General features: G+C 47.0%; 1 protein-coding gene across 1 annotated transcript in view; it reads left to right on the plus strand.

The window, feature by feature from the left end:
* HNF4A (hepatocyte nuclear factor 4 alpha) overlaps window positions 1-20,050 on the plus strand; it is a 34,015-nt gene that overhangs the window by 10,234 nt on the left and 3,731 nt on the right. Inside the window, exons 3-9 of the mRNA XM_007067291.3 lie at window positions 2,500-2,594; window positions 6,070-6,176; window positions 10,327-10,482; window positions 14,716-14,803; window positions 15,779-15,934; window positions 17,150-17,386; window positions 19,646-19,768. Coding sequence (XP_007067353.1) covers window positions 2,500-2,594; window positions 6,070-6,176; window positions 10,327-10,482; window positions 14,716-14,803; window positions 15,779-15,934; window positions 17,150-17,386; window positions 19,646-19,768 — 962 coding nt within the window. The remainder of the gene's footprint in view (window positions 1-2,499; window positions 2,595-6,069; window positions 6,177-10,326; window positions 10,483-14,715; window positions 14,804-15,778; window positions 15,935-17,149; window positions 17,387-19,645; window positions 19,769-20,050) is intronic.

A 20,050-nucleotide genomic window follows, 5' to 3' on the forward strand; every position in this document is an offset into this window, starting at 1 on the left:
CTATAGAGTACGAGGGGATAGTCGAGCAGCTAAGAAAGCAGAAGTTGGCCTGCTGAGCAGGGAGCTGCCTAACCAAGCCAGAAATGAAATGCTGGAGAGAGGAGCAGGACTTAGGGGCCTAAGTGGCTGAGCTGGTGCACCTGGCTGATGGGCCAGAGATAAACACCTCCTTCCGCCTGGGAATCCCAGCTGTAAACCCTCTCCTGGAGTTATGCACCTAAGCCTAGATAGCCCATGGCCTAGCAGCCAGAACCACCTCGCTCTGGCTCCTGTTCACGTTCAGTACCTCACTCACTCTCGCCCAGCGTATATCTGTGACCCTGGCTGTCTCGTGAGCAGGTGCTGAGCTTCCCTCACCATCTGCAGCCAGCCCTCCTGCTTTAGGGGTAGCAGGCATCAGGTCTTAGGCATGCTCAGAGCATGTCTATGGGATGGGGCACCGAGTTTGAGAATCCTGCTTTGGGGCCTCTGGGGTTTCCGTTTGAGCTGGGGCTCTGAGCAGCTTGTTAGCTGTGGGGCAACAGCAGCACTAGGCTACCTTGAAAATGCCGACAGGGAGAAACGTAGACACCGTGGGGGTTTAGGCACCACCTGACTGGCAGCTTTGAAAATGTCAGCGGTGCCCCCGTGGCGACTGGAGGCACCTAAATCCTTTTACAAATCTGGCCATTGGGTGCCTAAGTTTCACTGAAAGACAATGAGGCCTCAAAGTCCCTTTTGAAAATGAGACTGAGCTGCTTTTGAAAACGGTACCCTAGACCACGGGGAAGCTGGCTGGGGAATGTGCATGGCGGTGTGAATGCAGCACCCGAGGACCAGAGAGGAGCCCCAGATGTGTGACAGAGATGTAATCTGAAGTGTAGCTTGGAGCCTAGGGCTAAGCTTTTCAAAACTGGGTGCCTAATGTTAGACTCCTGCATCCATACTTAGACGCCTGAATAAGTGGCCTGATTTTCCAAAGGGATGAGCATCCAGCAGCTGTGACTGACTCCAGTGGTCACAGTGACGCACTCAGTAGTTTGGAAAACAAGGCCACTTATTTAGGTGCCTAAACATGGACTTAGAAGGCTACTGCTAGGCACCTATCCTGGAAAATATTGGCTATGGGCTTTAATAGAGCACAACGAAACCTGCACTCTCAAAAGCTAAACAATTGACATGGCGGGGGCCCTTTGTCCCTTGGGTCACCCTACACGCCATACTCACAGGTTTAGTAACCTGACGTGATCAGCCAGCTGAAAACTATATAGCGAGCATGAGACGTGACAATAAAATCTGTACTGCAAACGGCTGTTGACATTGTGCTACACACTAGAGCTATAAACAAGGGAGTGTCATGGATCTGGATATAGCAGTGGGGAAGGAAGAAGTTGCTTTGGTTCTGATCAGTAAAGTTTGGGGGTTATACTGGGAGATGGTATCAAGTATCAGGGGGTAGCCGTGTTAGTCTTTAAGGTGCCACTGGACTCCTTGTTGTTTTTGTGGATACAGACTAACAGATTTCTTTGGGCATAAGCTTTTGTGGGTAAACACCACTTCTTCAGATGCATGGAGTGAAAATTACAGATGCAGGCATTATATACTGACACATGAAGAGAAGGGATTTACCTCACAAGTGGAGAACCAGTGCTGACAGCGCCAATTCGATCAGGGTGGATGTAGTCCACTCCCAATAATTGATGAGGAGGTGTCAATTCCAGGAGAGGCAAAGCTGCTTCAGTATATAATGCCTGCATCTGTAATTTTCACTCCAGGCATCTGAAAAAGTGGATTTTTACCCACAAAAGCTTATGCCCAAATAAGTCTGTTAGTCTTTAAGGTGCCACCGGACTCCTTGTTGTTTTACTGGGAAATGGGTCTGTTCAGGCTTTAGTGCAGTGTTGTGTGGTGATAAAGAGCGGGAACCTGGGGGTCAGGATGCCTGGATTCTAAGCCCAGCTCTGGGAGGGACTGTGGTGTAGTGCAGTGATTCTCAACATATTCCATACCAGAGCACCCATCCTCCAGGATCTCTCTCCTATCTAGCTGTGTTCTGCTGGGGACCTCCCACTCATTTAGCAGTACAGGGGGGCAGGTTGGTTCTGACTCACCTGTGTGTGACCCTGCTGGGGGCTGTGACCCCCATCTTGATCAACCTTTGTCTAGTGGTTAGAGCAAAAGGCTAGAAGTCAGGACTCCTGGCTCGTATTCCCACCTCTGCCATTACCTTGCTCTGCAACCTTAGGCAGGTTTCTTGGCTCCCATAGAAATGAATGGGAGTTGTGTGTCCAAATTCCTGAATTTCCCTGCGCTGCCTTACCTGCGATAATTCTTCCTCCATTCCTGGGGGAATTGTAGGTTAATTGAGAGCCTCATATTAAAGCAGCCCTGGAAAGGCCAAGTGTCAGTGTTCTTTCCTCAGGATCGGGGACTCTGCTCTGGTTTTATGTCTCAGACCACAAGGATCTCTCCTTAGGCTCTAGGCTGTTGCTGCTGCTCATCCCCCTTTCTCCTCCCCAGGTTTAACAGGCAGTGTGTTGTAGATAAGGACAAAAGAAACCAGTGTCGATACTGCAGGCTAAAGAAGTGCTTTCGAGCAGGGATGAAGAAAGAAGGTAGGTCACCGTGTGCTCTGTCTGTTCTAATGCCAGCCGCTGGCCAATTACCAATTACACAGCTGTGTAACACTAATTACACAGCTGGTTTGGTTGCCTCTACCCTGCCAACCACAGACACCTACATACAATTTCACACAAATACATACCAACCCAATTATGTACACTTCCAGAGAAACGCCAAGATGCTACAAACTCCCACCTGCGCACCAACATCTACTTACACTTACAGACATATAAAATATTTACAGGCAGGCACTCCCTCCCTCCCTCCCTCCCTCCCTCAGACACACACACATACCTTGCACTTACACACCCAGTGTAGCTGTCTACATATGTATAGGACCAGCATCGCGGAACCATTTAAAGCTTCATAATGTTGGCAAAAGCACCAAGCTTCAGAGCCCCAGTTAGTCTGGATACCAAGAAGATCGTCACGTAATTAAGACCCTGAGTGCATGAAGCACGTCAGGTCTGTTCAGTGTGAAATGAGGTGTCTCTCACTTTATATTAATTATTTTTGAGGGGGTTGGGGTTGGCTGCAAGTTCTCTGGAGTATCTGATCATTCTGGAGTCCGGTGATTAGTCACTGGGAATTGAGTAGCCACCAGTGTGTCCCACAGGGCCCAGCAGACTTTTTGGCCTTTCCTCATTTGGCCTGTGCCCTAAACTAGAGGATAGGTTACCTAGTTGATTTCCAACTACTTAAGGCCTTCTCTGCAATGGAGAATTGTTTCAGTAGAACACTACAGAGCCTATACCGGCATAACCACCTAGTGTAGACACAGTGTACACCAACAGAAGGAGTTTTGTTTCTTGGGGGTATGGTTTTTTTCACACCCCTGACTGACAGTTATGCCAATATAAGTTTTAAGTTTAAACCAAACCTAAGGTGTGACTTTAAATCAATATAGTTATACTACTCTAAATCCCTGTGTGGACACTCTTATTCCAGTGTAAGGGGGTCGTCTTTGATTTAGCTTATGTCACTTGGGAAGCTAAACCGAAAAAGAGTACGTCTGTAGTGGAATAAAGTATCCACAAAGGGAGTTATACTTGTGTAGCTGTATAATCAGTAAAACTTTCCCGTGTAGACAAGAGCTCAGTAGTGTTTTGTATCTGCTTCTTTCTGGGATGAGTCACTAGGCCTTGCTCTTTGGCATTGAACTTATTCTGCTGATGAGGGAACGTGAGGGTCTCCATTTGGAGGAGGCAGACATTTTTGTGTTTCAAAACACTGGCCAACAATTTTTTATGTCATGGCAAAGTTAGAAAATTCTTGATCCTCCTGCCCTGAATAGGGATTGGTGCAAAGGGCTATTTTCAATAAAGAGCATTTTTGAATGAATTGCCTGCTATATTTTTTGATCCTGAGGAATTGCTGGTGGCTTTTATATACGGAACAAATAACCAGGGACATTTTACACACACAAAGAAATGCCTTTTCACAAGTTTACCAAAAAGCAAAACTTTATTCATTTTTGCTCAAAATTTTCATTAGTATCCAGAGAATTATCCACAGTGTGGGGCATTCTGAGGGACCCAGCAAAAGGCCCATGTACCACTTAACTCCCACTTAATCCCAAGTGGTGCATAGACCTCATGCTGGCCTTCTGCACAGAGATCAGTGTTGCCCTATACACAGGCAATGGCAAAATGTCCACTTCAAAATGGTGCATTTCCACCTTCAAGAAAGACCCTGGTGGAAAGTGCCTATAATTCACCGTGAGTAAAATGTGTGAATGGTCATCAAAATATCCACTGTCAGGTGTGGCTACTCACCACGGCTTTGCTTCGCTCCACACACTCCCTGCACAGCTACCTTTGGGACCTCTGCAGTGTTTCCTGCATCTGTAACACAGACACGATGGGCCGGTCAGTGGCGTAACATCAGAGATGAATTTGGTTCTGCAAATGCACAACTTAAAACCCAGAGTTCTCCTGATTCCAGCTGTGTCCTCTCTGCCCTCAGCCCGTAGAATAAAGCGACCTCCCAAGATAACAGCCTCCTCAAGCTCCTGCAGCCAAAACATGGGCCCTTTGAGAACACCCTAACCCTGCCTTCCATGAGGAACACTTCTCTCCACACTAATAGGGACTAGGCATTGCTAAGAGCTTGCCTTAAGTTTGCCTGAAGGACAGAGGAATCCTCTCTTTTTAGAGCCTACTCATCTTGTGCTCAAAGCTGTGCTTGTGTCTGTTAATATTCAATAGAAGTTACATTAGGTCCATGACCAGCTAATACTGAGCAAACATTTAGAAAACATCTTGGTGTGACTGAACCCAGGGCCCGGCCACTGATAATGAGCAGCGTAACCTTGAGAGCTCCTATTTACAGCTGCTGACTGCAGGGCTTTTATTTCAGCCTAGCCTAGTTATTGCTTTTTATCAGGCTGAATTATACATTCAGAAAATATAAATCCAGGGAGCCACAAGCATTGTGCAGAGATTTTCATGATACAGTAGATCGATAGCCTCTTCCAGCAGATTGCTCGGATGACTGTATCTCTTCCAGCGTGGTTTGCCTACCATGGGTCACAATCGGCACAAGTGCCTTTCAACAGATACTGGAATTAACCCCTTCAGCATTATTGCTCCAACAGCAGCCTGCCGACACCCCTTAGACTCACAGCCTAAGCCCTTCAGAGGAACAAACCAACCGGGGAAATATAGGAGAGAGAAACATACCTGTCACTGTGACTCTCTTTAGTCTCAGATATTCTGTGTCATACCTAACCGAGAGCTTAGATACACTGCTCAGCTGCACAGTAACTATTTGCAGTAACACCGTCATTGTTTCCTTTATCATTCACGCATACAGGTGGTTCCCCACAGCACTATTGTACATCTCTATGCTGCATGAAGGCAAAGCCGTACTGGCCACATTTTTGAGGGCTTCCAAAATTATGTCCACAAAATCTATTTGCACCAGCTTTTGTGTGTACAGAGTGAATAGCTGTGTGTATGACAGCCTGTTGTCACAAGTCACTGGGAGCGGGGGCTGTGAGTGTTAACGAGGTACATGGACATTTTTCATGCATGGCTTAAGAGGTTCCTTTAAAAAACTGGCACTATAGCATGGGGCCAAGTGAAGACACCCATTTCTGCACTTGGGAGCAGGTCCACTACCCACTGAGGTCATGGGGGGGCTTTCCATTGACCTCAATGAGCATTGGTTCAAGCAAGCCCTTGCACTCTGATATAGCTCAGTACCAAGATGTTTTAGGCACCAAGGAGAGCCCAAATGTTGAATTTTGCACTACATTTTGGTCACCAATGTGTGAAAATCAGGCTCCCTGTGTTTAAAACTTGATTCAGCCTCATACTGACCTGCCTCCCACACTGAATAGCTGTGAAACCTTGGCTAAAGAAAGCTGAGGATTTAGTGTGTAAAGGTAACACCAACAGAGTGTGAGGGCGTTTGGTAAACACATTCCTGACTGAGCTTTGGCTGAGCAAAAATACTTCCTTGCAGCTGTACAAAATGAACGTGATCGAATCAGCACCCGGCGATCCAGTTATGAAGACAGCAGCTTGCCTTCCATCAACGTCTTACTGCAGGCAGAAGTCCTTGCACAACAGGTACCCCTTACTTCCTGTTAGCCTACTGCTAAAGCATCAGTGCCAAACGTTCAGCAGCGCCAGGTGAATAACCCATCACTCTTTCTAGGGTTACCATCGGGGGCAGGGTGGGAGGTTGTTACTTAGCTGCAGACTGAACACCATGGTTCTCAGATGTGGTTGTTATTTGAAACCATTCGCGGTATAATGGTTGGTCTGAAGCTGATTTGTGAATAGGCTGCTGCAACTACTTGACATTTCAGCTATTTTGACCGGACACAAAAGGCCACATCTTCAGCTGATGTGAGCTGCTGTAGCGTCACTGAAGTCAATGGAACCAATGCTGACTTACACTCAATCAGATTCATAGGCAGCAGATTTAAAATAAATAGAAGGTAGCACTTCACACAATGCACCATCAACCTGTGGAACTCGTTGCCAGGGGATGTTGTGCAAGCCAAAAATATAACTGAGTTCAAAAAACAATTAGAGAAGTTCATGGAAGATAGCTCCATCAGTGGCTATTAGTCAAGATTGTCAGGGATGCAACCCCATGCTCAACTGTCCATACCTCCAACTGCGAGAAGCTAGGACTGGACAAAAGGGGAAGGATCATTCAAAACTGCCCTATTCTGTTCATGCCCTCTGAAGTATCTGGCCACTGTCAGACACAGACTACTGGGTTAGATGGTCTGACCCAGTATGGCCATTCTTATATTCTTACACCATCTGGCCTGTAGGTCATATGGTATGTTTCTATTCCCTGTTTAGACAAGAATAACTCTTGGAATCAGGCTTCCGGTGCAAATAGTTGTGATTTATGAATTCAAGGTTTACTTTATGCAAATATTTTTGCCAATGTTTGCTTAAAATTCTCTGTTTCTGTAAACATTCCTGTCAGGACACTCATTTGCTAGAATATTCACAGAAAGGGGCCCAGGAAGAGGAAGCAAATTTGTTTAAGAATTTGAATGAATAGCCACAGGCTTAAAAAAATTGACTTTGTCTGGGAAGAACTGAGCCCCAGAATTCCAAGAAAGGCAAACACTAGGGATGTTCTTATCAGGCCTCCAGGTCAGAAAGCATTTCAAACAATCTCCTCGCCATCAGACAACCTGAATCTAAAGCACTGGCAATATCCAGCTGTGCAGCCTTAAATCCAGTGACATAATGCAAGAAAGTCATTCAAACCATGACCACTACAATGCAAGAAAGGTCATCTTGCAAGACCATGCATCACCCAGCCCATTTCAGACCTGTTTGCCTTAAGCCCACTTCCTGCCCTCTCTGCTCTGCCCATGATGCCAACCTCAATTCCTCCAGGGTCTTTATCTCCTTTGATAGGCATCACCACGTCTTGTGCCATGTTGCTGCTTATACTTGAAATGATCTTCCCAAATCTCCAAGCCAAACCACCTCCCTCACCTCATTCAAATCTCTCCTAAGAAGGGCCGGAGGGAGGATAGGTAAGAAAGGAGAAAGAGGGAAGTTAACAGAAGCATTAAGGCATTTCCAAGCACAGCAGGGTGACAATTTTTGTCCAAAGCTTTTTTTGCTGATAAATGCAGATTTGGGGTATTGAAATATTTCATACATTTGTGTCAAATTTGCCATATGGTTTCAGTCAAACCAACAAACAAAACCAATCCTGCCAAAAAAAAAAAATTCTGAAAAAATTGAAATTTTATTTCAATTTTTAAAATTTGAAATGACTTTTTATTTTGAAATGTATTTCAATTTCATTTAAAACACATATAAAAACTTTGTAAAAGCTTTAAAATTAACAAAATGTTTAATTTGACCTGAAACTATTTTTTTCCTTACTTTTTGGGTTACCACAAATTTTGAAAACTTTTTGTTTCAGAACAGTGTGAAACAGTGTTTTGTTTTGCTTTTCGGAACGGCCAGCAAACCGGAAAAATCACATTAATTTACACAGCTCCATGTCCAAGCTCTAGGGCTTGATCCTGAGAAGTGCTGAGCATTCCTGTCTTCAAAGGGAGTTGAGGGCATTCAGGATCCCAAACGAGTGCTCAGTAGCCTACAGGATCGAGGCCTAGTGGGTAACCATGTGATCTTTTTAATTGTCCCCCTTGTCCTTCCTTTCCCCTTCCACCACCTCCTGTCTGGTGCTACTCTCAGCAGTGCATTGGGTAGAATGTCTGGCGAAGATTTTCTAAAGCCACTAGTGATTTGGGGTGTCTCTGTCTCAGCTTCCGGGTGCCCAACAGGAGACGATTTTCAGAGTCGGGTGCCCAATTGATTTTTCTCAGCATAAAACCAATGCTCCCCAAATCATGAGTCATTTCTGAAAATCTTGGCCCACGTCTTAGCTCATTCTGCGAGGCTCCTAGCACATTTATGGGCCCTGTAAAGATAACATCGCACTGTGCTGCAAGGTGAGATAAGGGTCCTCTTGCCACGAGGCTTGCAAGGGAAGAGCATTTTACAATGAGACTGGATGTTCTGAAGCAGCATGATCCTCTGTTGAGTCAGGTCTGCCGATAAAGCCAGCAGCCCTGAAGAAACTCATCGAGGCTGTTCCATTCCAGCAGAGCACATGCAGACTCATTAAACACTGGGGACCCTAGCGTGCTAATCGGTAACTTATATATGCCTGGCTAATTAGAACAAGATACTGCTGAGGAGCCGCTTTCTCTGGGATCTCAGGTCACTCACCCAGAGGTCTGTGTTTATTTGCTAAGCCTTCCCAGCTCCCTGATTAGGGTAATACTTGGTGAGATTTTTACAATCTTATTTATTCAATAACAGCTCTAGAGCTGGAGAGGTTCCAAGAAATGCAACCTGGGGAAAATGCTGGTGCCTTTCAAACCAGTGAGGCCGTGAAAGAGGGAGCCAGGTCTGAGGTGAAAGTGCTGGAATGCACAGGACAGGAAGCGCTGATGCTGTCCGGGATTCCAGAGGGCAGAAGGAAGAGAGTGGTGGGTCTGGTTAATCACTCACAAAGTCATAAGGGAAAACTGGTGATTAAAGCCAGATTTTGAAACAAGCTGAGTATGCAACTGTGCATGCAACATGTGCACGCACTTGCGCATCTGATTGGCATGGAAGTTTGCTGCACCTTTGCATGCAAATGGGGTCCCAGCACATGAAGAAGTGCCAGATCAGACACTTGCAAGTGAAATGGCACCATTTGCCTTTGCATTAACAGTAATTCTGCATGCAAATTGAACACACAGTGTATTTTCGTGGGCATATTTGCACATGTACAGTTTGGCAAAATGTTTCTGACTTTAAACTGGGGCTTCAGTATTTCAGATGGGGATTTTAAATTTAAATGTTCTGATCTCACTTAAGCCAGCTTTACCGCTGGGTAACTGACCTCAGTGGAGAGACTCCTGATTTATTTCAGCATGAGTGAGAGGAGAATCAGGTGCTATGTTCAATACATTAATGAAAAAACCTCGGCAAAGGCAGTGATGGCTCTGTTTGGTTGGGAGCAGGGTATGGCTGGCATGGCAGGTAGGGTAGTTCTCTGAACCCTCGCTGGTGGGGAGAAGTTTTTTCTCTAGCACCAGCACTAGCCTTGATGAGCCTCTGCTGAAGGGAAACTGGGTTTTATCAGTGACCGTGCTAGAGAAAGAAGGAATGACAGCTTCGTGTATAGGCCACATTGGGCTCTGGTGTAAATCCATCGAAACCTGACTTACTCAATGGGAGGAAGAACTCTTGACACTGGACGTGTTTCTCACATGCTTTACAGGCCACTCAAGTCTGGTCAGGGAACGACATTTTGATAATGGGGGTATCTGGGCTTTGCCTCTGGTTGTCATTCCCTTCCTCCTGCGATAAAGAAAGAAAGCAAATCTCGATCCAACTCCTAAGTTTCAGGGGGGCATATGTACTGATCCAAGCTCCCCGTTCAGGCCTGTCTTAGAGATAGATCAGTTGCTAGTACGGAGCATCATTCCTGACGTCTCAGCTATACAGGAGAAAAAAGCTCCTGACTCCATTGATATCTGCCTGCCTTTTGATCTGTTCTTTGATTAATCTCTGTAGAGCCACAAACCTACATGGAGTATCAGAGAAGGCAGAAAAGATGCTGCCCCCACCTTTCATGGGTCTTCCCAGCTTCTGGGACTTTCATATCTCTGGCTCTTGCAGCTCTGAAATATGACGATCCTACATGGGTCCCTTCTCATCCTTGCAGATATCATCCCCAATTTCTGTGATCAACGGAGACATCCGAGGGAAGAAGATTGCGAACATAACAGATGTGTGTGAATCCATGAAGCAGCAGTTGCTGGTGCTGGTGGAGTGGGCCAAGTACATCCCGGCCTTCTGTGAGCTTCCCTTGGATGATCAGGTTAGTGCTGCCATTTGACTTCCCCTGGCTCTTTCCAGTGGAAATTAATCTGTGGCCAAGAGGAATGGCCCGATCTGCAAAGAAGTTGCACATTGTTTATGCAATTATCATGACTGCACAAGCAGATCAGATAACTGCATGCATACAATACTAGCACTGGCCATTTGCATGTGCACTTAAGCAGACTGTTTGCACAATGGCTGTAACAATGTGCTCAGCTAGACAAATAATCGTGCACACATTTTGCAAACAAAATTTTGCATGGGCAGATGGTTGATGAATCATTGGTTAATGCTACTGCAGCACTTTGAAAACCTAAAGCACTATACAAATGCTCAGGATAATTAGACTGATTAGGTACTGTATATTGGCCTAACTTTTGAAGGCCTTTCTGTTGCCTAAGATTAAAAAAATCTATCTTTAATTCATTCACCGGGCCTGTGGTTTCATGGTGTCAGTGGTAACTGTTATTGATAGTGATTTATAAATTATAATAAAAACGCGTCTAAGCTCCCAAACCAACAGCAGCATCTCTGCAGACAGAAAAGTTGCAAATATATTTGTATTTAAAGCAAGATATTAAAGTAGCTTACTTACCAAGACCAGGATAGAGGGCTGTGCATTCCCTTTTTAAGAACTGAACCATAAGATCTAAGGGTATGTCTACCCTGCCGGCAGAGTATGATTTCAGACATACCCTCGCTAGCTTTAATCTAGCTAGCTCAGGTCCATGGCAGCCCGGGCTTCAGCACAGGCCGGCCACCCAAGTAAGAATGCAGGGTTCCAAGAAGGCTTGCATACTGCTATTGGTCCCCCCACTAGCTAGATTGAAGCTATCTTTGGCATGTCTACACAAGCTGCAATCATACTTTAGACATGCCCTAAAGCAGCCTCAGTGGCACAAGGAAATGCTCAGTGTTAAGGGCTACATTTTAAAGTTGTGTGCAACTGCTGAAGTGGTGAAAATGCACAAATGTATGTGCAGGGTAAAGGTACTCTTCCTCAAAATTCACACACATGAAAGTGGGGGTATGTAAGAAAACTAGTGAGAGTCCATTTCTGCGGAGGGCTCACAGTGCCTGTGATGGGGCAGGAGGATGTTTCCAAGTTAATTGTTTTTTGTTCACAAACTTAAAAAGGGTCATTTTCATCCAGGATCAGGGACCAGTCCAATGACCTCCGGATCGGGAGGTAGTTTTTACCGAATAAGAAGATTAGGATATTTAGAAAGTGAGAGTGCCCAGCTAGTCAAGAAAACCCACAGTCATCTCACAATGCAGATCACTGGGAAGTCTGCATATTTTACAGCCTTTAGGAATGCTCCCATCTCTGTCCATTTGGGTGCTAGCTTTGAATTATTTACAGTGATAAACAGCATGCTAAATTCCTAAAGCAAATACACTTAGAAATCACAAAAAAAAATGGTGTCCAACGGCAAATTATATTTACCTAGCAAACAGGCTGCAGCATATAGAGGACTAGATGCAGCTATTGTTCTATGAAGTCTTTCACTGCCACTTGGAATGGATGTTGTAAAACCCAGTTAATGCTTTGTAGGATCTACAGCAGTTTGCACATGGACCGTCCTCACCAAGTGTCTTTGGCTCAGTCACGGGAATTTTTTAGAAAGGAAATAACCAAGGAGCAGATTGCCTGCCACACTGAAGAGAGGTTTTTCACATGCCCCCTGCCCCAGTGTGACTCCTGGTCTGAGTAATTGCTCGTCAGTGTGAGTAAGGGGCTCACAGTCTGGCCCAATATTGCAGGGAAGAATCCAGGAGGAAAACATTAGATTTTTTTTTCTGAAATGCACATTAAAAAACAAACCCATAATTAGACCCACATTTTCAAAAGAAGATGAACCACATGACAGTGTGGCAGCCACAACTAGAAAAACATGGCAGCAAAAATGTGTGTGAGTCCCTGAGCCGGCTGCATGGGAGACACTAGAGAAGTTTTCCATCAGAAAATGCAGTTTTGTGGAAATCAAAATGTATTGTGAAAACGTCAGTTTCAGTGAAACTTGCCACAGAAAGATGTCAAAACAAATGAATGTTGAAACACTTTGTTCTGATAAGGTAAAATACTTCATTTCAGCTTTCTCATTTTTGATTCATTTTGTTTAGACTTTTATATTCAATTAAAATATTAATCTTAATAGTACATTGGTATATGTTATATATAATATTTTAATCAAATGTAAAGTCACAATGAATCAACAATATCAAAACAAAACATTTCAACATTAACAACATAATTCAAAGTTATTGAAACAAAATGTTTCAACAGTTGTGACTCAAAACATTTTGGCATTTTCATTTCACAGGAAACTGTGAAACTTCAGCTTTTCGTTCTGATTCAGAACTATTTATTTTTTAAGTTCAGAATTCCCTGAGGAATGACAGGTTCCAGTTTTGATCAGCTCCAGTACACACAGATAGCTGTAGTTACACAACAAACTGGGCGACTGCACACATCTGGCCATCTGCACATGCACTTCACGTTGTGTTGCACAAATGGGGATTTCACAACACCTTGAAGCATTCACCCTTTTTGCAGAAGTCCCTGTTCTATTTATTTGCATAATACCTTTGTCCCCTCAAGTGTCAGCATCTTTTCTAATCAGAGCTTTGTTCTAGCCCATTTGCATTCTCTTGACACTTATGGTAGAGTGAGGTTTTCCCTGGCTTCATCTGGTAGTGAAAGATAACACCCTGGAAAACTGATATGTTCCTGCTCCGTTGCTTCATTCTCCTTTTCTCCCTCTGTTTGTTCAACACATAGAACATAGGCTGGACCATCCTCATTAGGACACACTTTTCCAAGTCTCTCCATTAATGTTTAATAGTTGTTTTCTTCGGCCAACATCCCTGGCTAGCTATTAAGAAGCAGCTTGGCCACACTGTCCAATAGTTAACCTTTATTTCTACCAAAGCTTTGAAATTGTTAACAGAAGTGGGGCGAAAGATCCGGGACATTCTCAGGAACCACTGAGGGGTGTAACATGAAGAACGTCAATTATTAACGTCAGGGCAGAAAAACATCTCTGTGCCTTCATTGGTCTAAACGGTCCATTGCCACTGGGGGAGCAAATGACCAGAAGATGACCCCACCCGCTGGTGGGACATAGCACATGGCATGGTGACCCCACCCGCTGGTGGGATGTAGTGCGAGACACGGTGACCGCCCTCTTGGTGGGATGTAAGGCATGAGATGGTGACCCCACTCCTGGTGGGATGTAGCGTGTGAGATTGTGACCCCTCTCAGTGCTGGGACAAACGGGGGACATGGAAATGATCCTACTCATTGTCATGATGTAGAATGTGAGATGGAGACCGCCCTCTCCCCTGGCATGAATGCATTATGCAGGAGTGACCCCTGCTCCCCCAGCTCTCTAGCAGGGCACGTATCATGCAGGAGTCACTCTGCCTCTCTGGTGTGAGTGTCCAATTCTTTTCCAGTCAATGTGATATTATTGGTGTGACAGGTTCTGTGAGAAAAAGACAGACATCTCAGGTATCTGTCAGAGGCAGGAAGCCCCCCACCAGGCTGGGTCACAGACTCGTTGGGGTTTGATCCCTGCTTGTCACGACTGTCCGTTCCTGAGCCAGTGGCTGGCTGCTCTGTGGGATGATGCCATCTCTCTCTTTTCTCCCAGGGTCAGTCACAGTTTCTCCTAATCACTTCTTGCCCTTCCTTATACTTGGGACACTGGAGCAGGAAGTGTATGTGTCTCTCTCAGTCTCTGCTGCCATGCTGGGTGCACAGTTGCTTCTCAGACTGGGCTTTGTGCCTCCCGATTTCCACCTCTCGGGTGTGATCAGCAGTTGTGAGAGTCGGCCTTAGTGCTGCACATGCCAGTGCAGTGAGGTGGGTGAGAATTCTGTGCAGGGATCTGGACCAGTCCAGCTTGCTGCTCGCTTTGATTTGTTCTTCCCAGTGGCTCGTAATTGGGTGTTTCAGGTGCTGGGCTAGTATCTTGAGCATCTTTTGGTTTAGATTGTTGGCTCCCTGGCCAAGGGGTTGGAGGTGCTACACCTGAGGAGCAGTGAGATGGAGGAGTACATTGTGTTTGAACCCTCACATATACAGGAGTGAGGATCCCACTCCTCTGCCCTGATGCAGAATGCTCAATGCAGGAGTGGGCACTTCCTCTACATTCTACTTATATGGAATCAAAGCACTTGCCCCCCTTTTCCCAGTCACCCGGATAATACGTCTCTGTCCTTGCAGGTGGCACTGCTGAGGGCACACGCAGGAGAACACCTGCTCCTGGGAGCTGCTAAGAGGTCCATGGTGTTCAAAGACATCTTGCTATTAGGTAAACCACTTCTCCTCTATGCCAGGATGCTGCTGCTTCCTCTAGTAAAGCAGATACACTCACACAGGAGCATCCTATTTGTGTATTGGAAGGGGATGGGCATTATGTTTTGTCCTGTGTCATTTTTGCTGAATGGCGCGTTGGGTCGGAATTCTCATGTATCCAGGGAACCCAGCATTGCCCTGGGGTTTGGTTGGTGTTTCAGATCTAAGGGCTTGGTTCACATTTCCACCATAAAGCTCCATTACAGTGCTCCAGCAGGGTAGAGGGGCCTACAGGTCATTGACGCCCCCCATTAAGATCCCATCACGCTGCCAGAGAGGTGAAAAGAGGCCTTAGTGTAAGTGAGAAGCAAAGCCTCCATCTTCATTCAGCTTTTCCTTGTTGCAATGATCTTCCTTTGCCCAGTAATAGAGTGAGAAGAGGCTGCTTGAGTAACATAGGTCAGCATTTATGGCCAGCACATCCCTTCTGCTACAGGAGAGGAAGGCAGTGGATGTATATAGAGACAGGCCCATTTGCTGCTCGGGGATGAGTGGAAGAGGAAACTTCACTTGTCCCAGGTAGGTTTACTCCTGTTCTGAGATAGAAAAAAGCCCAGTTGCTAAAGCCCAGGCCTGTTGTGCTCATTAGGAAACCACTAGCATGTTGCAGCATCCTGTCCCAAAGTAATGATACCTGTCCCATGCATGGCCCACTCGTGGGGAGCAGCTTTGTGATGTCCTTGAAGTCTACAAACGATCCTGCGTGCTTGTTGATTCAGGAGGCCAGAGTCATGTGTCTCCGCTTACACTCACACCCACATACCACACTTAATTCCAGTCTTGGTCATGTGAGGTGAGGAGTGAATGTGTGAACCCCTGGTCAGCATTGTAAGTCTTGGTGAATGTAATAAAGTCTGAGGCGCTCAGGTGCCTCTTTGTTCCTGGTTTGATCATGAGCAGCTGGTGATATAGTTCTATTGTGTTCCTAAAGGAAATGACCACATAATCCCCCGGAACTGCCCTGAGCTGGTGGAGGTGATCCGTGTGGCCATCCGAATCCTCGATGAGCTGGTCCTGCCATTCCAGGAGCTGCAGATTGATGACAATGAATATGCCTGCTTGAAAGCCATCATCTTTTTTGACCCAGGTAGGCCCAAACCTTCAACAATTAATCACCGGAAAAGATCTGTTCTTACAAAACCCAGAGTAGCAACCACACAAGAGCTTCGCCCTGCTCTCACACTAGCCAGTGCCCCAGCAATTTGGTACAGTGTTGGTGGGATGGAGCTGGTTTTCTCAAGGTGGTTTCCTCAGTGATTTCAGAGCCCCTTCAGGTCCCCAAATCCCTTCTGGGACCCTGTGTCTCCTTGCAGGGTGCTGGCATTTGGATACAGTGAGATAGTGCTGGGCCTATTATGACAGAGGAATTTGACCCCCTGAATACAGTTAAAAAGGCAGCAGCCCTGCCGGGCAAGACAATGGGATTGTTACTAGCAGAGCTTGGAACTCTGGGAAGGTGCTGGTTCCACAGTGTTCCTGTGGGGTCAATGGCCAGACTACATCCCTAACTTCCTTCATTTGTAGACTTTTACTACACGGGGCTTCTTGGTGCAAAATGCAATGTGTACTGGTGAAGCGAATTCCTGGCTGATGGTGGAGTCGGCGCCTATGCAGCCCGTGGGCTGCGTGTTTGAGACCCCTGGTCTAGATAATACTTAGTCCTGCCATGAATGCAGAGGACTGGACTAGATGACCTCTGGAGGTCCCTTCCAGGCCTATGATTCTATGATTCTCCAGGATGGTATGATCACTTTGTGCTGCTCAGGTGGCACAAAGAGACTAGATCCTGGCCTTAAATAGTCAGCAGAGAATTCCCCTTGTGGAAGGGACCTCCTTTCTCATCTAAACCTGGAGAATGGGGCTCTTATGCCAGCTCACCCCCTCCTCATTCATGGCAGGAGCCTGCCAGGTAAGGAAGGGGACATGTCAAGGAAGGCCTGGAGGTGACAGAATAGAGCTGTGCTACACTGAACCTCTGCTGATGATATGTGCATTAGGGACCTTACACCAGTGGTGTTAGTTAGCACAGTCCTTAGGCAGCGCCTATGGATGCTGGGGCAAGGTTGGTGCAGAACAACGGAGGCATAACTGGCTTATGGATGGCTCCCGCCTCTGTGCCAAGCCAAGTTTGGATGCAGGGGAGAACTCAGCCCTAGAAAAAGAACCACGAATGTCTATAAAACCAGATTGCAGGGAGCCAGAAAGACAACCCAGGCCAGGCTGAGCCCACAGCTCATGGCACTGGAGAGGGGCTCTCCCTTGGGAAACAGCCCTCCATTTTATGTTCCGTGGTTTGTTTCAGACGCCAAAGGGCTGAGCGACCCCACCAAGATCAAGCGGATGCGGTACCAGGTGCAGGTCAGCCTGGAGGATTACATCAATGACCGGCAGTATGACTCGCGGGGCCGCTTTGGCGAGCTGCTGCTCCTGCTGCCCACCCTGCAGAGCATCACCTGGCAGATGATTGAGCAGATTCAGTTTGTCAAACTCTTTGGCATGGCCAAGATTGACAACCTGCTGCAGGAGATGCTGCTAGGGGGTGAGTATCTGTGCTCAGCCTCTGTAACCCTAATCCTCAGCACAACCCCATCACCCTCTCGTCACTGGGTGGGAAAGAGCTGGGATCAGAATGGGGAGTGTCCTTGATTCCCAGTCCTGTGCTCAGACCTCCTGATGCAGGGAGCTGAGCACATCAACCCAAGGAGACCATCTATCTTCATTCAGAAGCTGCAGCTTGTGAGAGATGTAATTAATTCCCTCCCCCTGCAGCTTGCATTTTGTTTCGTGTACCATGTGCTGGGTAATAACAGGAGAGCACTGTGCTCTAATTACACAAAACTGGCTGTTTCTGCCATAGGCGCCGATTCCGTGGGTACTCCGGGGCTGGAGAATCCACGGGAAAAAAGTAGTGGGTGCTGAGCACCACCCGGCGGCCCCACTGACCAGCTCTTCTCCCTCGCCCCAGTGCCTCCCGCCCACCGGTGATCAGCTGTTTAGTGGTGTGCAGGAGGAGCGGGGGGCAGGAAGAGGCAGAGCAAGGGTGGGGCATGCTCAGGGGAGGGGGTGGAGCCTTAGGGGAAAGGGTGGAGTGGGGGCGGGGCCTGGGGCGGAGCAGGGATCAAGCATCCCCGGGGAAACCAGTAAGTTGGCGTCTCTGGTTTATGCAACTATTTACAGAGCTTCAGGTTAGTATTCCTAGCCATGAGCACACAGACTGACTTCCTTGTGCCTCCTCCAAACCCTTCCCTCCTGCAACCTGTGCTCCTCCCAGGTTCATAGAATCATAGAATATCAGGGTTGGAAGGGACCTCAGGAGGTCATCTAGTCCAACCCCCTGCTCAAAGCAGGACCAATCCCCAATCAAATCATCCCAGCCAAGGCTTTGTCAAGCCTGACCTTAAAAACTTCCAAGGAAGGAGATTCTACCACCTCCCTAGGTAACGCATTCCAGTGTTTCACCACCCTCTTAGTGAAAAAGTTTTTCCTAATATCCAACCTAAACCTCCCCCACTGCAACTTGAGACCATTACTCCTTGTCCTGTCCTCTTCTACCACTGAGAATAGTCTAGAACCATCCTCTCTGGAACCACCTCTCAGGTAGTTGAAAGCAGCTATCAAATCCCCCCTCATTCTTCTCTTCCGCAGACTAAACAAGCCCAGTTCCCTCAGCCTCTCCTCATAAGTCATGTGTTCCAGACGCCTAATCATTTTTGTTGCCCTTCGCTGGACTCTCTCCAATTTATCCACGTCCTTCTTGTAGTGTGGGGCCCAAAACTGGACACAGTACTCCAGATGAGGCCTCACCAATGTCGAATAGAGGGGAACGATCACGTCCCTCGATCTGCTCGCTATGCCCCTACTTATACATCCCAAAATGCCATTGGCCTTCTTGGCAACAAGGGCACACTGCTGACTCATATCCAGCTTTTCGTCCACTGTAACCCCTAGGTCCTTTTCCGCAGAACTGCTGCCTAGCCATTCGGTCCCTAGTCTGTAGCTGTGCATTGGGTTCTTCCGTCCTAAGTGCAGGACCCTGCACTTATCCTTATTGAACCGCATCAGGTTTCTTTTGGCCCAATCCTCCAATTTGTCTAGGTCCCTCTGTATCCTATCCCTGCCGTCCAGCGTATCTACCACTCCTCCCAGTTTAGTATCATCTGCAAATTTGCTGAGAGTGCAATCCACACCATCCTCCAGATCATTTATGAAGATATTAAACAAAACCGGCCCCAGGACCGGTTCCATGCAGGTTGCTACATGGTGCGAAGGTGCTGCTTCCCAACTGAAGCAGCTGCTGAAGGGATGACAAGCTGCCCCTCTGTCCTTACATCACCCCCATGCACATTGAGAGGATGCATCTCCCAAAAGACAGAGTCAGCTACTTACCCATGTCCTGTTTCCCCCAAGAGAGTCACGGGAGCAATACGTGCACTAAAGGGCAATGGAAAGGTTTGGTAAAGCATGGCCCAGCTTTACCACTAGCTGCTGAAAGCTCAGATAACCTCATGTGATGTATGCAGTGGAGCAGCAGTTTGCCCCTGTGCTGCTCCTGCACTTAGCTCTTCCCCTGAAGCCCAAGAGGAGAGGAGAGCGACACTGCAGCCAGTGTTGCTGTGGCAGAGGTGTGGTCTCAGTGGAAGACAGGGAGGGAGCGTGTCCTGATCATTTGCACAATAGTGCACCTGGAACTCCTGGCCTGGCTGTGAACATTTGGCCCTCCCGGGCTATACTCTTTTGGACTGTCGAGTGCTTTCCCCTTCCGTCCTGCTCATGATGACTGACACTGAAATGGTTCTAGGCTCGTCAAGTGAAACGCCTCATGCTCACCACCCTCTGCACCCGCATCTGATCCAGGAGAATCTGGGGACGAATGTCATAGTAGCGAACACGATGCCCGCTCAGATGCACAATGGGCAGATGTGTAAGTATCCCTAGCAGGACTGACAGCTGCCAAAACAGACCTTGTTTGTTTGGAGTAAAGCTAAATGAAATGAGTAAGAAGTGTAAGAATCAGGCTGGCATTCCAGTGACATCCCTGAGCCTCAAGGGCCACCCCAGCATATTCTATACTGCAAAGCCACAGTGATGCAAGATGGGTATTATGGTGCTAGAAATTCCTCTGCAGAAAGACACACAGAGGGGCGGGGAGGTTAGAGTAGATTAGATTGAATGCTTGATTCAACTGAACACTCCCTAGCAGATT

Source organism: Chelonia mydas, chromosome 13, assembly GCF_015237465.2.
Source record: "Chelonia mydas isolate rCheMyd1 chromosome 13, rCheMyd1.pri.v2, whole genome shotgun sequence".
In the NCBI taxonomy this organism is placed as follows: domain Eukaryota; kingdom Metazoa; phylum Chordata; order Testudines; family Cheloniidae; genus Chelonia; species Chelonia mydas.